Here is an 18,674-nt window from a genome sequence, read left to right as displayed (position 1 = left end):
GAAGAACTAGGTTTATGATGACAAGATATTGAAATCAAATGTTCATCAGTAAAGTGAAACTAAAATAAAGATGCTGTCATTAAAAGTGATGTATTCAACAAACTATAAGGGAAATTTTTTAAAGTGATAAATAGAAGAACCTATAGAGATTCAAGAGATATATTAGCCAATTGCAATGAATGGAACTTACATGAATTCTGATTTGAAAAATCTTTTTTTAAAGAACACACCTAAGACTGGGAAAATTTGAATATTGACTATATAGTTTCATATTTTAAGGAGGGTGATATGATTTTTTTAAAGTCCTTTTTCCCCCTTTATGTTTTTAATTTTTTATATTGGAGAGTTGATTAACAATGTTGTGTTAGTTTCAGGTGTACAGCAAAGTGATTCAGTTATACATATACATGTATCTATTCTTTTTCAGATTCTTTTCCCATTTAGCTTGTTACCTAATATTGAGCAGTGTTCCCTGCAGTTACACAGTAGGTCCCTGCTGGTGATCTGTTTTAAATATAGCCGTGTGTACAAGTCAGTCCCAAACTCCCTAATTAACGCCAACCCCCCACCACCCTTCCCCTCTGGTAACCCTAAGTTTGTTCTCTGTTTTGTAAATGTTCATTTGTATCATTTTTTTTTTAGATTCTGCATAATAAGCGCCATCATACGATATTTAGAGACATACTCAACGATTTGTTGAAATGTCTGGCATTTGGTTTAAAAAAAATGGGGAAGAGGAAAAATGGGTGGGAGTATAGATAAAACAATGTTAGCCATGAGCTAACAGCTACTGAAGTTATTGTCTCTACTTTTGTATATGTTTGAAATTTTCCATAATAAAAACATTTAAAGAAATCCTTCCCAAAGTGATGCAGATTACTTAAGGACTTAGAAACTCGTTCCTCATTTATTAAGTGAAAGAAGCAGTTGACAAAACAGTATGATCCCAATGTATATAAATATAATACACACACCCAAAGGTCTAGAAGGGTATATACTAAAGAAGTAACAGCTTGCCCCGTACTCGGTAACTGTCAAATAGAACTTCCTAGGATGAATATGCTCTATAATCTGCCCTGTTCAAAACAGTAGTCACTGGGCACATGGCTAGTCAGCTCTTAAACGTGGCAATTCCACAGATGAACTGAACTCTTCTAATTTTAATTAAATTTCAATAGCCACATGTAGCTAGTAGCTACCATCTACTAGCCACACATGAACATCACAGGCAGATGACGGAATTAGGATGGAATTCTTTTTACTTATCATTACTTAAACATTTTTCTACAATGAAAAAGCACTGTTTTGTAATAACGAAAAGTAGGCTGTTTTCATTTAAAACATTTACTGTCAGTTTGGATCCTCTTTGTCAAAGAACTATTATGAAAATGAAATGAAGTGGAATAAAGCAAATTACATAGAAAAGTTTTAAGTGTCTGCTTTCAACTAACTTTTAAAGGAAAGGCAAAAGCAGGCAATTCACTTCCAGGTCTGTTCTTTCAAGCCTCTATTCCTTCAATCTCATTTCATGCAAAAACATGTTTTTGTTTGTTTACTAAAAGGATTGAGTGTAAATGTGTTGCCTAGATCAGAAACTTCAACAGATATCTCAATCATAATAGAAAAAAATTAGAGCTACAGCAAAAAAGGCCTTTTGTGGTTTTTAGCTAATGAACTGGGAGCCATACAGCTCTGTGATCAGGCAGAAGAAAATATTTAAAAGATCAAAATGGATTTCATGGTTGAAGCAATCAGCAAATAGGATCAATCTGGACCAGTGTGACAGCATTGGAAAGGAATACAGGACCTTAAACACGACAGTTGTTAACAGGTATGTCTGCAATTGTAGTTCACGATAAAGTGGAAGTCTGAGCATAAAAGAACTATGCCAGAGGTGAGATTTTTATTGACTTGACATAATTTCTTGGCATACAAAGAGTTTAATCAGGTATAATATTTACAATTCTTACATAATATACATTTTAGAATAACTATAAAGATAATGTACTTTGTTCCATTTACAGTGACATCCTACAGTAAAACTACATTCATGAATTAGATACAAATAAATCCTCTACATACTAATAAAAAGTAAATGGATTGTTGGTTATACATTCTTTAAAATATACCTTTTCACAGGTAGCAGGAAATATTACATGTAATAAGTCTTTATGACTGGAATGATCCAGAAACATCACAAAGCAGGAGTAAACACATATAGAAAAGTAGCTCATCACTTCCAAAAGTTAACCTTTAGCCTTTGTGTAAAATAAATGGTGCCAACATTCTTTATAACGTAGCGAGCTTTCCCTGTTTAAAATGAACACCCAAAAGGTGGGAGGTGTGTTGAGGAAAAATAAGAAAATCTAGTACATAAGATAGTGAAAAGAGCAATGTAGAGAAAAGTTTACTTAATCAAACCTTACTTCCCTCCCCCCATTATCTCATTTTAGTAGATAAATTTATGTAAATAGAAAAGGATGCCCCCAAAATCATATTTATAGATGTCAGGATTTGGCTAAACTGAATCCATGCCCCTTTTAGTTGTCTTCGTTTAGAAGCATTAAGAAACTGATAAGCATATGTGAATTAAAATTACCTTTACAACATTTTGCCTTCATCAATGTTTGTTATTGCAAAAATATAAAATTCCCTAAAATTTAACGTATTTAAACCCTAATCTATTCCTTCCAAGTAATTTTATATCCAGGTTCTCCAGGATACTTGGAGTCTTCGTTATCAAAGCACAAGGAAAGCTGGCAGTCATTATCCAATTTTGCTGCTTTACAATGATTTCAAATCGTTTCATGATATGAGTAAAGTGCCTCTGACTACTAGTCAGACAAGGGTTCTGGTGTCAGCTACACCACCAACCAGCAAACCAGTTACCCGCTCTGTAAAACAAGAGGAGCAGCCCAGGATCAAAGAAGAGACACTGTTGGTGCTCTTAGATTAAGATATCAGAAGTCCTACTGTGAGTAACGGCAAAGCACACTGTGAGCAGATGTGAGCAGCAGAACAGTACACCAAGGGATGCTGTTACAGTTTCACCTTGTTTCGTCACACTCATTTTATTTGTGAGAAGCTCTGAATCCAATAAGAGTAGTAGGTAACTAGTCAGTGCTCTTTCCACTATATCATGCAGGTCTGAAGTCATTCTGAACAGACAATTCTATAAAAATATAGCATTTTTCCAGCTCATGTCCACAGTCGAAAGTGCTATCAAACAGAAAAGTTAATTCCACAATATAAGAGTGATATGGGAATGTCTTATTCAAAATGGATAGTAAATTTAATCTTAAATACAATTTGGTTTATCGTGACCCCCCTTCACATGTGTAAAATTATATTTTTAAAATACTGCTTAACACATCACAAACTTAAGCTGTCCAGACTGTGAAAGTATAAGTTTTTTCCAAAATGCACCCATGAAGAACCAAAGTAATATTCCAAATAAAATCTATATGTTTTACAAAGTAAACACCAAAGTTGATTAAAATCTACAAAGGCCAGTATAAATTAGGCAAACAATGTAATACAGTGAATCCCTGGAAATTTCTGAATTTCTAAGGATTGTACCAAAGGTAATTTTTAAAACCTTAGAAATCTGAAACATGTAAGTGTTACAATGAAAAAATTGCAAATAACTATGCAATTACCTTTAGTCTAGTTCTAACATGAAACTGTATTTTATGAATTCCTCATAGTACTGCTATTCTTATTTCGAGATTACTCTAACTTTTAAGTTAATGAGTTAATGGAATAATGATAAGGAATCAGAAACTAATACCAGGTCAGTGAGGGAATGAAAACAAAGGACAGTCAAATTGATTTCTGAAGCCCAAGAGTATGACTAACGTTGTTTAAACTATAATTTATCATATTATACTGAATAATTCACAGCATAATGAAACTAAGATTTGTTACATAGTACAGAAAGGCTATTAGTTGACACAGCTAATTCACCTTGGTTAAGAGCCAACCTACTCTGTAACTACTTGTAACCATTAATTTACTTTAAAACCTTGCTGTTACTCCTGCATCATTTCTGCCAAATTTAATCCAAATTGGGTCTCGGCATATTCAAGAAATCAAGCCACATAAGTATATTTTTGTACGTACAGGCTCCCTGTACTGTTAAAGATTTCACTTTCTCTGAAGATATTCAGAACCATGATCTTTAGTGTACTTCAATTACATCTCTAACAATTAAATTTAAGTAGACACTAATTACTGCCACATTAACAACTCATGACTGAAGCCACAGGAGTTAAGAGTATGATCAAGGATTGCTTTTACAACCAGAGATCCCAGAGGTGATCTGAAGACCAAAGGCTGGATCCAAAAGGTAAACTGCCTAGGCTTCCTCAGATAAAGGTCAGATGAATTCCTAGGAGCAAAACAGGAATAGGCGCTACAAAGGAAAAGTGAGGCTCTCTTTTCTCTTTTTTTCTTTCTTCCTTTCTTTGTTTCTTTCTTTTCTCAACATATTTCCTTCTCCTTGAGCTTTTCGAACAATTAATTTCAAAGTACACTAATAAAAATGCTACAAATCAGACTTTTGCAAAGCCCGGTGACCTGTGACTCTGAGGTGAAACAGGAAAGACTTAAGGTTCCTGGCATTGTTGCAATTAAAATACAAGGCTTTGGTAGTTAGCATTTCCTTAGAAATAATCCCTAAATATATTTGTATCCTTATCTAATACACAGCAATTATTACTAAATAAGCATTATATGCATGCAATTTGGCCAAACAAATATGGAACCTTTTCTGTGATGTGAATTTATGTCAGTATAATTCCTGTTTAGACAGATTCTGATTTGATGTTCAGTCAACTTAGAAAACTCTACTTACTGGTGGGAAAATGTTAGAAAATTTATTATCTACCCAATGAAATATAATTTCTGTACTCATTTGGCAACTCAAGTTTAAAAACCTCTCATTTAGAAACTGAGGATTAATAATATTACTTACATGTAACTTGAAAAAGAAAGTTAAACTTAATTATGACAATATTAGAAAGAAACCATAAGGCAAATTACTTATTTTATATTCCTGACATGATACGTCAATCAAAGATAGAATCAGACTAATCTGTAGCATATACCTGGAACATTAGTATACCCATAATATTTTGGAATTCAAGGGTCTGTGATTCATATAACCAAATACTAAAGCTATATAGATGCTAGAATTTAAAAGAATGTATACCGTGTACAACAAGTACACAGGAGAGATGTTAGAAGAATTAAAAAGCAATTTATTGCTGTATATTTTAGTATAAGCTAAAAAAACTTGAGTCTTTTTTTTACTCCTTTTACAGAGAGATTTTTCTTTTCACTAGGAGCAACAGCAAAAATGTATCTGGAAAAGGACACATTTCAAATATAAAAATGTTCTACATTGTAAGTCAACTTTTCCTTTGATAGTTACAATCTGATGAAAGCATAATTTTGCAACATTCAAGTAACCCTCTGAAACACAGTTTTGTTACATCAATAAATTTGTCAAGGTTTTAGGAAATCAACTAAACAATGAAGAGCTACAACTTCTATGAGATTCTTTTGGTAATTAAAAAAAAACTATTGTCAAGGGCTTTTTTTTTTCCTTCATAAAATGGAATAAATCTAAAGGACTGAGTTATGTCAATCTATACAGCCACTGTATGTACGTTAAAGTACTGGACAATAACTGAGGAATATAACTGCATTTATGAGCAAATGGGGGGGCATATATTCTCTAGTTCTAATAATTAAATTACATATTGTGTATATGACAGCTAGGCTACCAAGAAACAAACAAACAAACAGAAAAAAAACGATTTCTGAATCACCAACATCAGGGAAGCTAAAGCAAAGACATATTCTCAAGTCAGGCAGGACATCAGGCTCCCACTCGATGCCGATATGCTTGATTGAACGATCCTGGGCACGGTGCACAGAAGAAAAAAAGTCAACGCTACCACCCACTGGGAAAAAAAGATTATTTTGTCTAAACTCTTAGCATCTTGTAACCTAGAGGTGGCCTAAGTCTAGATTTAAATTTTAATCTATAAAAAATAGCCCTTTAAACAGGCTTTTAAAAAAATTTTTAATAAAAGAAGTCTTAAGGTAGGTTCCTCTCCCAAGTACTAGAGATCTATGTTTTGATTTATAAAAATATCAATGAACGGGTACCTTTTTCCCAAACAACTCAACAGTTACTAAAAGTAAGTAAGTAGAATTAAAGAAGTAAAAATCTGTGAGTTTTCAGATGTATACTTTAGGGAGTCACCAGATTTACTATTTTCCCCTTCTTAAAAAAATTCAAAATTTCTGTGAATCTTGCTGGAAACGATTTAGTTTCTCTGGATTATTGGATGCCATTTGGGAGAAATCACGAAAAATATCCTGGTAAGTTTCATCACCTGCATGAAAGTAAAATGAGAAGACTTTTAAAATTTATACAATTGAAAGTATTAATAAACAACATTCATTTTTAGGACTAGTAACTATTTTGTAATTCATTACATTAAAATTTTGTTCAGCTGAGCATTTTTGGAAGAAAAAAGACCAACTAAATATAAGTGCTGGAAAAGTATATAGTGGAAGAAAAAAAAAAAAAAAACTATACCTGAAAAAAGCACCTCAGATGCAGCCACAGAGGAAAGTTCAGAGTTAGAAAAGAGCAAAGATGCAAGTGTTTTAAAGCAATATAAAGAAATACATTTATTAACACACGAGAAATAAAAGTCATTCTAAATGAGGTAAGTCACATCATTCTAAATAAACAAGGCATTCTTTAAATAAATATTTCCCTCGATCAAGGCCAAAAGAAAAGACCAAAAACAAACACTAATGTTTCTGTTGATGCAAGTTATTAGCAAGACAAAACTAATAACCATGTGGGAAAAAAAGCCTCATATTTTAATATTATCTTTTAATTAAAGGCATTTTAATTTAAATAGCATGTGAAAAAGTAAGTCTTTACTCAAACTTTAATTCTTAACTAAAACCAATGCACCTAATCCACTTTTTACTAGGCTTATAAAATAATAAAGCCTAGAAAATGACTTTAAAATCATTTCACATTTAGTCAGTTTTTCATTTACTGTAGGTCATATGAGCAAGGATGCTATGACAAAAGGGGAATAAATATCAAAGACATCTGTTAAATTAGAGTAATACAAATGTTTATACGTACAAATATGCTTGTAGAGAAGATTATAGATACTGGCATTATAGTGGATTGAATACTATTTTTCTTGCAATGAAAAACTAAATATATAACACACATACAGGCTAACTCCTCAGACAAAAGATTTGTATAAAGTGAAATCTTATTTTCAGGATGAATCATTCATCAAAATGCTTCCTGTTAAACATATTAGCTTTATGCAGAAGCTGGGCATAATTCTGTTTTCTGATTTAGAAAAGAGAATTTAAACTGTCACATACTGTTTTAGATGACTACTGTTGGAACGTGGTTTTATAATTATTCCCCATAAGATACCTTTGCATCCATCTGATTACACACTCATTGCTACAGCTGTTGTTAATAGCGCAGTAAGTTTTGTCAGCTTTTAAAAAGTGAGATGTTTTTGAGGCAATAGATGTCATACCAAAAGCCAGAGAATTAGAAAAAATCTGGGGGAGGGGGATACAGATCTAGTAAAAGGTCTAACAGCATAACCCAAGATTTTCAATAAAAAAAATTTAATGCTTTTAATATTTAGTCAATGTAAAAAGCAAGTTATTAAAATCTCTACGTAGTTTCTCATTTAGCCCTGGAAATTTTCTCATGACCTGAATCAATCAATCTACTTTAAAAAGAAAAAATACAGTAAGAAGAGAACCTTAATACGTTGGCTAAGAGGAACATCTAACTCCTATTATTGTTACTAAAACAATAAAGGTTGATATGGTGGAACAACGGGTAAGACAATTCAATTACACCCATGTTTCATTTCATAAAAGTTTACCCTACATTAAAAGACAAACTACAATCTATTCCCATTATTAGCCACTCTAAAAGATATAAAATAAACTGAGAAGAGACAAACATTAAACATCACTTAACAGACCATATAAAATATTTAAATTTTTTTCTTATTCTTAGATGTTGAATTCAAATATTTAAAATATTTATTGTAAACATTATAAATATTTTAAAAATACTATTTAAACTGGAGAGTCTGGAGTTTTACTTTCCAAGAAAGTGTAAAGTGCAGATCATAATACAAAAATACCACACTGATTTTACCATTCAACACCAGAAATAACTTAAAAGGCACACATTATACATTCAAGAAGAAATAGGAAGAAGTATCTAATAGACGCTAATGCCAAATAGTTTACAGATAGCACCAGGTGAGCAATCTTAAGTATTACAACGGTACAATGGCAATATATGGCTTCTACTATCAGCAATGCATATTTTGTATAACAGGTTGTGGGATTTTTTTTTTCTTTTTGTGGTTTCCCAGTTTTTGTTTTTAAAGTACCTACTACACAAGTACATTTTAGTAGAACCATTGTACCATGCAAAACAAATTATAAGATTTTTTTAATTCACTGAATTAAATGCTTCCTTGAAGGAAAGTGTTGGTGGTACACGACTCATTGGTTTCACGTACTGAACACATTTTAAAAGAGTTAATACAATACAAAAGGAAGTCTCACCTTCACACACATACACAAAACTTTTTGTTAACCTTCAGTTTCTAACCGAATGTTAATTGAGGGACTTGTCAATATAATACCTTTCTTAGGCCTCAAAATGTGTTGTCAGAAAGCCAACGTTACAATAACAATAGTGACTAAGATATTTAATAGAGTTAACACAAATTGAACTTCAATATGATTCGTTAGATACAATTTTAATCATTTAGAATGTTTCCCACGGCAAATATAACTTGTCTACGCTAGAATACATAAACAGTAACCCAGAATATGTTGCCCTGGAAAGTTCATGTGAGTACATTTAACAGTCTATTATAAACAGTAAACAACTAACCACCCAGTATGTGTAATACTCAGTTATATTCTTTAAATTACTTCATCGCATTTTAGTTCTCTTCGGAACGTTAAGTCTTCCACGCGCCTGGACGGTTCTGAGCTTTTTGAAATGTGGACTGCCGTGTTTCCACTGATAGTTTAAAACAGTTCTTGACTTTTGGTACTCAGAATAAGCACTGCAACAGCGGTGATGATCCGAGATTTTGCTAAGTTTGCTCTCATCACGTACTCCCCTCGAAGACAGGGCAGCTAGTGAGACCCTACTCCCAGGTGAGCAGTGTATGATCCTGCCCCTTCTGGGCTGATTACAGCTTCCTTTGTGTAACTGATGAGATCAATGATCAATCTTCATCAGCAACATACTCACGTAACCGGTAGTGGTTCACTAAAGCAGTGATTTTCAACTGGCTGAGAAACTCTGCCAACAATCAAGAGGAGTCACAGAGCCAGAGACCGTGGGAACCAACAAACTGGTTTCCAACAACTGAGAGCACAGCGTGATGTTGCACTCACCCACCCAGTCGTATGAGTTGTGGGAACGGACAAAGAAGGATACATCTTCCCTTCAGGAAATGTGTGCTCTTAAGTCGCCTTGCAAAAAACAGGGAGTCTCAGGTCCGTAGGGTTGTAGACAGACAGTTCAAAAGTGGGGTTTCCTAGAAATAGGTCCATCATTCCCAAAGATTATATCTGAGTCTTTTAATGGTAGGGCTCTTCATCATGAAAAAATTGAAAATACCCGCCTTTTAAAACTACCCAGAATTCTGAAGTTTTCCTTCTATTGCTAGGCAACAAAAAAAAGGATCTAGATAAAACAACCAACCAAAATCTATGAGAGGGAAATTTACAGTGATAAGCAGAGAAGACAAAAGACCTGCTGCCTGAGCAAAAATATCTGCTCTCCCAAGACTCATAAAGGAAAAGTAGCCAGAGAGCAATTGCTGAGCCATTTTACCATGTCATCTGTATAAGTATAAGGTTGTTCTGCTTTAACTATGAGACCCCCAAATGAATTTAAAATCTAATTATAACCAAATCAGAATCTCATTTTATTCTGCTGATATACCATTTCCAGACTTCTCATCTATTTTTTAATCTTTTCTAAGCTAAAACTTGAGTGGTGGGAAAGCTTGTTTTATTTATTTATTTATTTATTTTGCAGTACACGGGCCTCTCACTGTTGGGAGCACAGGCTCTGGACGCACAGGCTCAGCGGCCATGGCTCATGGGCCCAGCCGCTCCGCGGCATGTGGGATCTTCCCAGACGGGGGCACGAACCCGTGTCCCCCTGCATCGGCAGGCGGACTCTCTCAACCACTGCGCCACCAGGGAAACCCAAGCTTGTTTTTTTAAAATAAGCCTTTTCTTCAAATTTTCATTCAAATAAATTGGAAAAATCTGTTTTTCTACTGTTGAGCGGAAGGTATATACTCATAGACTTATACATAAAACAACAGTGAAAGAGACATTTGAATGCTCCTAGATGGGGGCAGAAGCCCGAGCAGTTTAAGTGGAACTAGAAGCTGCAAGAACATAAGAAGACCTGTCCTTCCAAGCTTCCCAGCTGCAGAGAAAAGTCACCCACCGACCTTCTGACTAATCAGCTGGGTGCAGCTTCATCAGCAAACACCTTAAGGAAAGAGCAGCTGACCAAACATTTACACTTAAAATGTCAGGAAAAAAAAAAAACTGTTTAACTTAAAATCTTGAAGTTCACTCTTATCTCACGAATCAGGTCACAGTCTTTGAATAATTTTCATTTTAAAGTGCTTAAACATAAAGGCCTCAAAAATGGCCTAGTAATACTATCACTTAAGTGTATATCTGTTACAAAATTATAATGTATTTAAAGTCTAACATTCAAGTTTAAAACAAATGGGTGAAATTCAGAATTAACGCTGAGACTTCACCCTTGATCAGCACTCTTACATCTTGGTACATCATGAGTCAGTAGTACTGTCTGATCCATAGGATTAAAGTGGGACACCCTAGATTAGAAGTATCTAGCTGGAGTGCCTCTATTCTCAAAGTTCTTATTTGTTCCTATTAAATTAGACCAAAAATAAGTCATAAATACAGTCCTCTGAGAAAGGAATGGCCCCATATTTATCTTAGTTATATATTAATCTGGCTAAAATAAAAGTAAATGGCTGAAGCTAGCATAAAGTGCAGAAATTTCAAAACATACTTAAACAGGAAAGATAGATTATATCACAAGCCACTTTTAAAATAATATATTAATAGTCATTGAAAAAAAATCAAACATACTCACTTAAAACTGAACATTCTCAATTATTTTAGTCATGAATTCCTAAATGTTTAACCAGCATGTATATGAATTTAAAACACATAAATTAGTAATTCATATACTCAAATTCATGAAACTGGAGATCTAATTATTACTCTCTTCTTTGTGAAGAATGTCTAATCAGGATATGTTCATCAAAGAAAGAAATCTGATCAGCAACATTTCTTGCTTTTCTTGACATCTCGACTCAAAAATTACTCAAAATGAGACTTGAGCTGATCCTGAGTTCTCTCTAATAAGAATACGTCTACTTTGCCATCAAGCTCATGAAATATTCTTCTAACTACTTCCATTTATCCAACAGATATTGTACAATTACTTGGGGCAAAGGTACAAGATAAAATTTGACCTTTTCCCTATACCTTTTAAACTAACTCCATTTGCATTATGGACTTCTTAACCTACTGGTAAATTTTATTCTTAAACCTTCCACTCATTTTTAGATCAAATACGGAACTCTTAATTTAATAAACTTCTTCTAGGCATTTTCCATACTGACTTTTATATGTCAACACATAGTGATTTGTTTTTTTCCCTGAACACAATTTATAGAAATTCCCTGAATAACAAAAAGAAAACAATTTTGTTATATTCACTTGACAGCCAAAAAGAAAATGACTGCTGTGCTGCTCTAAGTGTATAAAGATACGTTATCATTCCATTCGCCGCTCTGGAATGTATATGGAAGACATCTGTACAGCAGATGAAGAAGTCAGCAGCCAGAGTTAGATACAGCAAGTAAATGTGTTCTGTAATAGGAATAGTTATGGATTTTTAAAGGCTCGGGAGTGAGCCACTCCCAAGAATTCAGTAAGTACAGTATACACCTAACAACTCACAATTTACAAGTAATTTATAAAAACTCTGTAGCGTTAAGTTAGTTTGCTAAAGAACTATGAATCTTCCAATTGTAAACTGATAAATTCCTGGATGCATTTCTTATACTGCATTTCAGTATGGTTATTAGTAGAATATTGACCTGGCTGTCCATAAAGTCCTTCTGATTCCCGCATCTCCTCATTCATTCTTGCTAAACGTAACCTAAAATTAAATAAAAGAATTTTTTAGATAAGTTATACAATATAGATATTCATAAACTAATGAATTACATACGCAGCTAAGACGTATTCATGTAATTTTTTCGTTTACCAGTATTTGCCACTGAAACAAAAGTACTTTTAGTTTATCAGGCCCAGCAATCTGAGATACAAAGATAACTGTATTTTATCTTATACAATTCCCATGAGAGAAGACAATAAAAGACTTCTAACAGGGCATTTCAGTTCTGTTTAAGCAGGTTCCTGGCAGCTCCTCTAGCAGCTTACTCCCTCCAGACACGGATAATTCCTGGCTCCTAAGGCAACCTGTCAAACTCTAACTGCCATCCGCTGAAACTATTGCTTCTATAGAATGCAAGCAACAGCCTGTCATAAGTTCATTCTGGTTCACCCTGAGGGACGGTAGTTCCAGATGTATAAATAGCATGTGTTATCTATAAATACTGGGGATATATTCTGACCTACAGACATTATAAGTGAGCACAGGTTACCAAGATTTTTGCATGGTTACCATATTGATTATACATTCTTTTTTGGGTTATTTATCCTGGCAGCAGGAAGACCTGTAGCACTGGATTAAGAAAACAAGAATTTCTTCTCATTTTCTTACTAACTTTAAGCAACACTTTGAAACAGGCAAATGTTACCTGTGGTGCCCCTCTCCTACTCAGTACTTCTTGCCTGTCCTCCAGGCCGCCAAATCCTCATCGCCTTCCCAGACTTCTGTCACCCTCTTCTAACATGCTCTCTCTGGCAGGTGCCGCATCTGACATGGGCTTTTCTTATCTTCAAAGTACCACAATTCCCTGCCATTTCCTTTCCAACCATTGTGTGAATTAATAATAGTAAGATAAGTCTCCCTTTTTGGCATTTGGACTTTTCACAGAGGATGCCTGTTTCAGAAAACTGTAAGTAAAACTGACGTCCTCATATAAAGCAAAATGAGAAAACTTAGACAATTTGGAACCATATTTTGGGGGAAGAAGGGCCATTACTGTAAGAATCGCCTGGGAAGCTGCAGCCAGGGTTAATGTCTCTGTATATCACTCCTATCTTTCCTTTAATAACTTATCTTTCTCCAATTTTAAGTCTATAATGATTTAATAGATCTAAATTTTCCTACAATAGTCTCCATAATAACAATAACCCCTCCAGTGAGGAAAAGAAGCTAAGTACAGAGAAAATATGTTTTGCTCTTCTGTTTTTTCATTTTGTTTTAATCTGGCAAGGGTCAGGGAGGGGTGATATATGGCAAGTCAAGAATTCTCAGTGGGAGCTCAGGAGTTCAAGACAGTCAAGGGAGTTTCTATCTGTAAGTGACTAAAATTCAGTAGCATAGATGGAACTATCTCTACTTATTTAACAGGGAATCGGCAATCCTGGGCTTCATTCAGAATAGAATGAATAAGCGATTCATACAACATATGCTTGAGACTTCCTACATAACAACGAAGTGTAGGTGACAACCACATTCCTAGATTCCAAGTGTAATGAACAACTCTGATCTAAGATGAAAATCAAATAAAGACCTCAAGATTCTTTCTTTAGTAGGTCATGTTAAATTGTATTCAAACATTCCAAAACAAATATTTTTACCTCAAAATAGAGTACTCATACAAATGATTCTTTAAAAAAATAAGTACAAACAGGTCCCCTAATTATCACTGCCCAAAAGAAATGCAACTGCAAAAGTTACTAACATCAATGCAGTTGGCTTCCCTGCTTATAGTCCTCTAATTCCTGAGGTAGTCGAAAAATTGCCTGTTACTATACCAATCCAACTCCCACCCCAGTACTGTACTGAGAGTTAAAGAATCAGAAAAAGTTACTGATTTTCTGTTCCTACTGGCCAGGCAGTATAACAGAAGTGGCTAAGCACATGGGTTTTAGAGCCAGAATTCTTGGTTTCAAATCCCAGCTCTACCACTTACTAGTTTCTCAAATTATTTGTGGCTTGGCTTCCTTATAAAATGAGGCTGATAATAATAAAACCCTCCTCACAGGGTTGAGGTGGGAACCAAGTAAGTTCATGTATGTAAAGTGCTTCATGCATTTAACGTGCTTAGAGAAGTAAATGGCTTCTAGTAAAGAACCAAGTTTAAATTTCATGCCTACACATGAAACTCTAGGTTTAAACCCTGTATTAAGTAATACGGTGTATGGGAAATAATCAAGTGAAAAGAAAACACTTACAAGGTCACTATATCAGCATTGGCTGCTTCCACAGCTATACTCAAAGGGTCCTTCCCTTCTTCATCAGTGGCATGTTGATTGGCACCTCGTTTTAGGAATAAACATACCTGCCTGTTTAAGGGAACAGCGTTTTTGAGATATTGCCGATAAGAAAAAAAATTAGTATTCACCGTAAGAAATAAAAAGCGCTACTTAAAGAAATAACATTTTCATTAGGAAATTCTTGATTCATTCTACAAAGATGTACTGAATATTGACCCTAATAATAAAAATCTACCATGATCAACATTTTATAAATCTCATGATATTTTCACATTTAACCTGATAATATACAGCATAGTGGGATGTATAAATTATGGTCTCTACCCTCGAAGAATATCATAAAAAGATGTACACAGATAACTATAAACATAAATAAAACAAAAATCACTCAAGGTCATTATCTGGGAAAGAAGAAAGCCAAGGCAATGTTAACATCATAAAACATTAACGATAATACAACAGCAACGAGTGGGAAGCAATCTTGCCGCTGTATTCCACAAATATTCATAACTTGAAGAAACTGACAAAAATGAAAAAAATGAATAAATGGAGTCTATAAAGTAAAATGGGAATAATTATGATTATGAAGAAAATACAAAGGATGAGTTAAATACAACCATTTTTAAGTAGAGAAGAGTCTTTATGATAAAGTTATTGAACTGAATCTTCTTGCTAATAGAGGGAAACAAAACAAGCTATGATGAAAATAGAAGATGCTATAAATAAACATTAAAAAAGGACAGTTTCTTGTTTGTCCAGGTAATAAGACTTGGAGATCCTGAGATGTTTTATTGAAAAACAATGACCTATGACACAAACTTTATATAAGGCCAATATTTTGACTTTATTTGTACCCTCTAGTAGAAAGCCCATTTTTACGGCTTTATTGTTCTGTGCATCTAAATATTGCTCCAGAAGTCACACATCAATAGCACAAAATAAGAATTAACTACCTTGTGGGAAAACTAAAATTTACAAAGTTACAAAGCTCTCCCAAAATGTATGTGTTATGTACATAATGTATGTACATGCATAAATATACACAAATACAGACTTAAGTTGTCTGATGAAATCACCACAACTTCACCACAGTTTTAAATACTAAAACAGATCTATATAAAGAATTAGTAAAGTTCAAAGTAAGCTTGGCAATATTCTTATCTGAAAAGTAACCATATCTTTTTTTCTGAATGAAATTTAAAAAAATTTTAAGTTCCAGCATGACCGTATAAGTCAAGGAAAGTAACACTTTACAAGCTCTAGCTGACAATCTTAACCTGAGAAAGAGCAAAACATTATTTCAAAATAATTTTTCCAAATAAAATCTACTTAAATATATAAGCACTAGTTTACCCCGTGTGCCCTAAGACAGTGGCATGGTGCAGTGGTCCCCGTCCTTGCACATCTCTCTGGTTCACATTAGCACCATTCTGAAGGAGAAACTCGCATGTCACCAAAGAGCCCTTAGAGGAAAAAAGAAGATAACAATGGAGAAACAACAATATATTTCTATTAACAGAGTATTTACTTTACTCTAATAGCCTTTCTATTGTATCTTCCCCAAAAGAGAAAATACCCCCCTGCAAAAATGATAAATTATATTATTTTCTTCCCAAGAACTACTTCTAACTGGGATTCAATTTGCAGTTTGTGATCTAGCAAAACCCACTACTTTCATTACTAGAACTCCCTCATTAAGAAAAAAAATTGAGCTTACACAAAGTGATGTTCAGAAATCACTACTAGCTGCTGCTTCTATTTTCTATCCCATCTCTTAAAGCAAACAATAATGTTAAAGCTATGCTCAAAATGAATTATGATTTTTTTTATGCTCTACTACCACTGAAGACCTGAATTTACAAATTCATACCCCTAATACAGCCTGAATAAGTGGTGTTGCTTTGTTTTCCTCAGAATTAGCCCAGTTCACATCTGCGCCATGAGCCAAAGCTTCAGCCATTTTAGGAAGATTTTTTTCATACGAAGCCCTATAAAGCTGTAGTCCTGGATTAAGATGTTTAGAGTCGAGAAACACAGAAGAATCCTGCCTTTCTGCCTCTGAAAAGCAAACACAAATACATCAATAAAAATGAGCTCTTGGAAAGGAGGGAGGGAAAGAATGGGGAGTCATTGCTTCATAGGTACAGAATTTCAGTTCTGTAAGATGAAAAGAGTCCTGTGGATAGATGGTGGTGATGGCAGCACAACAGTGTGAACAGATTTAATGTCACTGAACTGTACACTTGAAAATTGTTAAGATGGTAAATTTTACGTTATGTGTATCTTACCACAGCTTTTTAAAAAAGCGAACTCTTACCTGTATCACAGTATGAAAGTTGTGACATAAGAAACCACTAGTTTAACAAAATGAGCTAATGGGAGATGTTCACAAAGGAATCTTATTTCCTGTAGACTAATCACTCTCCACAACCTTCTTCTCTTATAAATACATCGACTAGTACACCAGGCCTTTATGGTCTTGCCAGTATCCAATGGATAGGTAAGTTACTCTGTATTAGATTAAAATTAGGTATATATGACTATAAGCCTGGACTTAGAGACTCAGAAGAGGCAGTAAGAATCCCTAAAGGATTTCACTACTAGACCAAACCTCACTTTATTCCTAGAATGGTCCAATACCATCATCACAATTTGCAGTACAAGCAATTCAAATAATTTAAAGAATGCTTACTATCCTGAGTATTCTGCAAGATCATAACCACTGAAATCATAAAGGAGAGAATATAGGAGGAAAGCACAGTTCAGAAGAAAAACCTAACTTGGGGGGGATGTGGGGGATTTGCTGATCTCTTTCTCCTGATAAGACAGCCACAAAAAAAGATAACGGGTAATAAGAAATACCGTACACGTGGACTAAAAATTATCCTTAGCTATTGACACATATCTTGAGGCTTAGAAAAATGTACAGCTGAGAGAGAACCTCCAAATATGAAAACAGCTGCTTTCTCATTCAGCAGTATTAACTGCCCCTTAGTACCTTCTAAAAGACTAACCACTTCCTTCAGAAACTATTTAATCAAACTTGGCATTTTCCACATGCATTTTTCAGCAAACAATACCAATTAACATTGAATTTCACCAAAACTCACCCGGCTCATATAAACTATTGGCTGACACTGTGGAAGGTAAAGATTCTCTTCCATCATCAGAGCTCTGCTGGATTCCACTGTCATTACTTTTGACTGTTTTAAAGAAAAACCAGCTAGTGATTAAAGTTTGCACCATTAAGAAAAAAAGTCCCACAATCAATGAGGTTTTGAAATGAGCTCTGATACATCAACGTGATCTCAGCCACCACCAGTAGAATAAATTTATGACAATTTTAATCCTTTGGAACACTTCACTTATCAAAATACGAATCAGTCATGAAGCCTGGCAATAAATTTATTTTCAGAGTCGCAACATATCTCATTACCCCGTAATGTGTCGGGGTAGTAAAGAGTTAATTTATTGTATGACTGTTAAGTGATGTGTAATTCTGAGACAATGGGTAACATCTAGAGAAATGGCCACACCGCACAATGACCACGGGCACAGACTTGGAATGCTCCACAAGAGTAGTACTTACTACTACGTAGTTTTGAAGAAGTATCAAAGTAGGAGAAGAGTGAATCTAGCTCATCAGGACAGAACAGAGACTCCCGCCTGGCCTCGTCGCTATTTACAGCAATCACTGGGGACATGCAAGTTAGCAAAGCACAAAGCAGGCCATAAGAAGGGAAAAGGGCAGGAAAAAACGTTACTGGGAAAAATTTAGGAGGAAAAAACAGGAAGGCTATTAGGTGGTTAATCAGATATTTAGGGCTTTTTGCATGACAGATTTGCAATTCCCATCTCCCCTTCCATTTTAAGCAGTTTTATTCCTTAAGAATATACACATTATGGTTGAACCTTGAACAACACAGGTTTAAACTACGTGGGTCCACCTATACCCAGATTTTTTCAATACTAAATACTACAGTACCACATGATCTGGGATTGGTGGCATCCACGGATGCAGAACCAATGATACAGAGGAACTGCAGAGCAGACATGGAAGAAACGCATACATGGAG

General features: G+C 34.5%; 1 protein-coding gene across 3 annotated transcripts in view; it reads right to left on the bottom strand.

Annotated features, from left to right (window-relative positions):
- Positions 1-1,881: 1,881 nt before the first annotated feature.
- The window catches only part of ACAP2 (ArfGAP with coiled-coil, ankyrin repeat and PH domains 2), a 167,877-nt gene continuing 151,084 nt past the window's right edge, over positions 1,882-18,674 (bottom strand). For 2 of the 3 annotated variants that reach the window (XM_082626128.1, XM_082626129.1), the window contains 6 exons: positions 17,709-17,801; positions 16,469-16,656; positions 15,952-16,061; positions 14,557-14,667; positions 12,285-12,346; positions 1,882-6,407 (listed from right to left, as the gene is read on the bottom strand). In XM_082626128.1, coding sequence (XP_082482254.1) covers positions 6,307-6,407; positions 12,285-12,346; positions 14,557-14,667; positions 15,952-16,061; positions 16,469-16,656; positions 17,709-17,801 — 665 coding nt within the window. In that variant the 3' untranslated portion in view covers positions 1,882-6,306. The remainder of the gene's footprint in view (positions 6,408-12,284; positions 12,347-14,556; positions 14,668-15,951; positions 16,062-16,468; positions 16,657-17,708; positions 17,802-18,674) is intronic. The other variant, XM_082626130.1, reaches the window with a different exon arrangement.

Source organism: Mesoplodon mirus, assembly GCF_964341445.2.
Source record: "Mesoplodon mirus genome assembly, chromosome: 6".
Taxonomy (NCBI): domain Eukaryota; kingdom Metazoa; phylum Chordata; class Mammalia; order Artiodactyla; family Ziphiidae; genus Mesoplodon; species Mesoplodon mirus.
The sequence above is the reverse complement of the archived record's forward strand: the minus strand, read 5'-3'. Positions and strand labels throughout refer to the sequence as shown.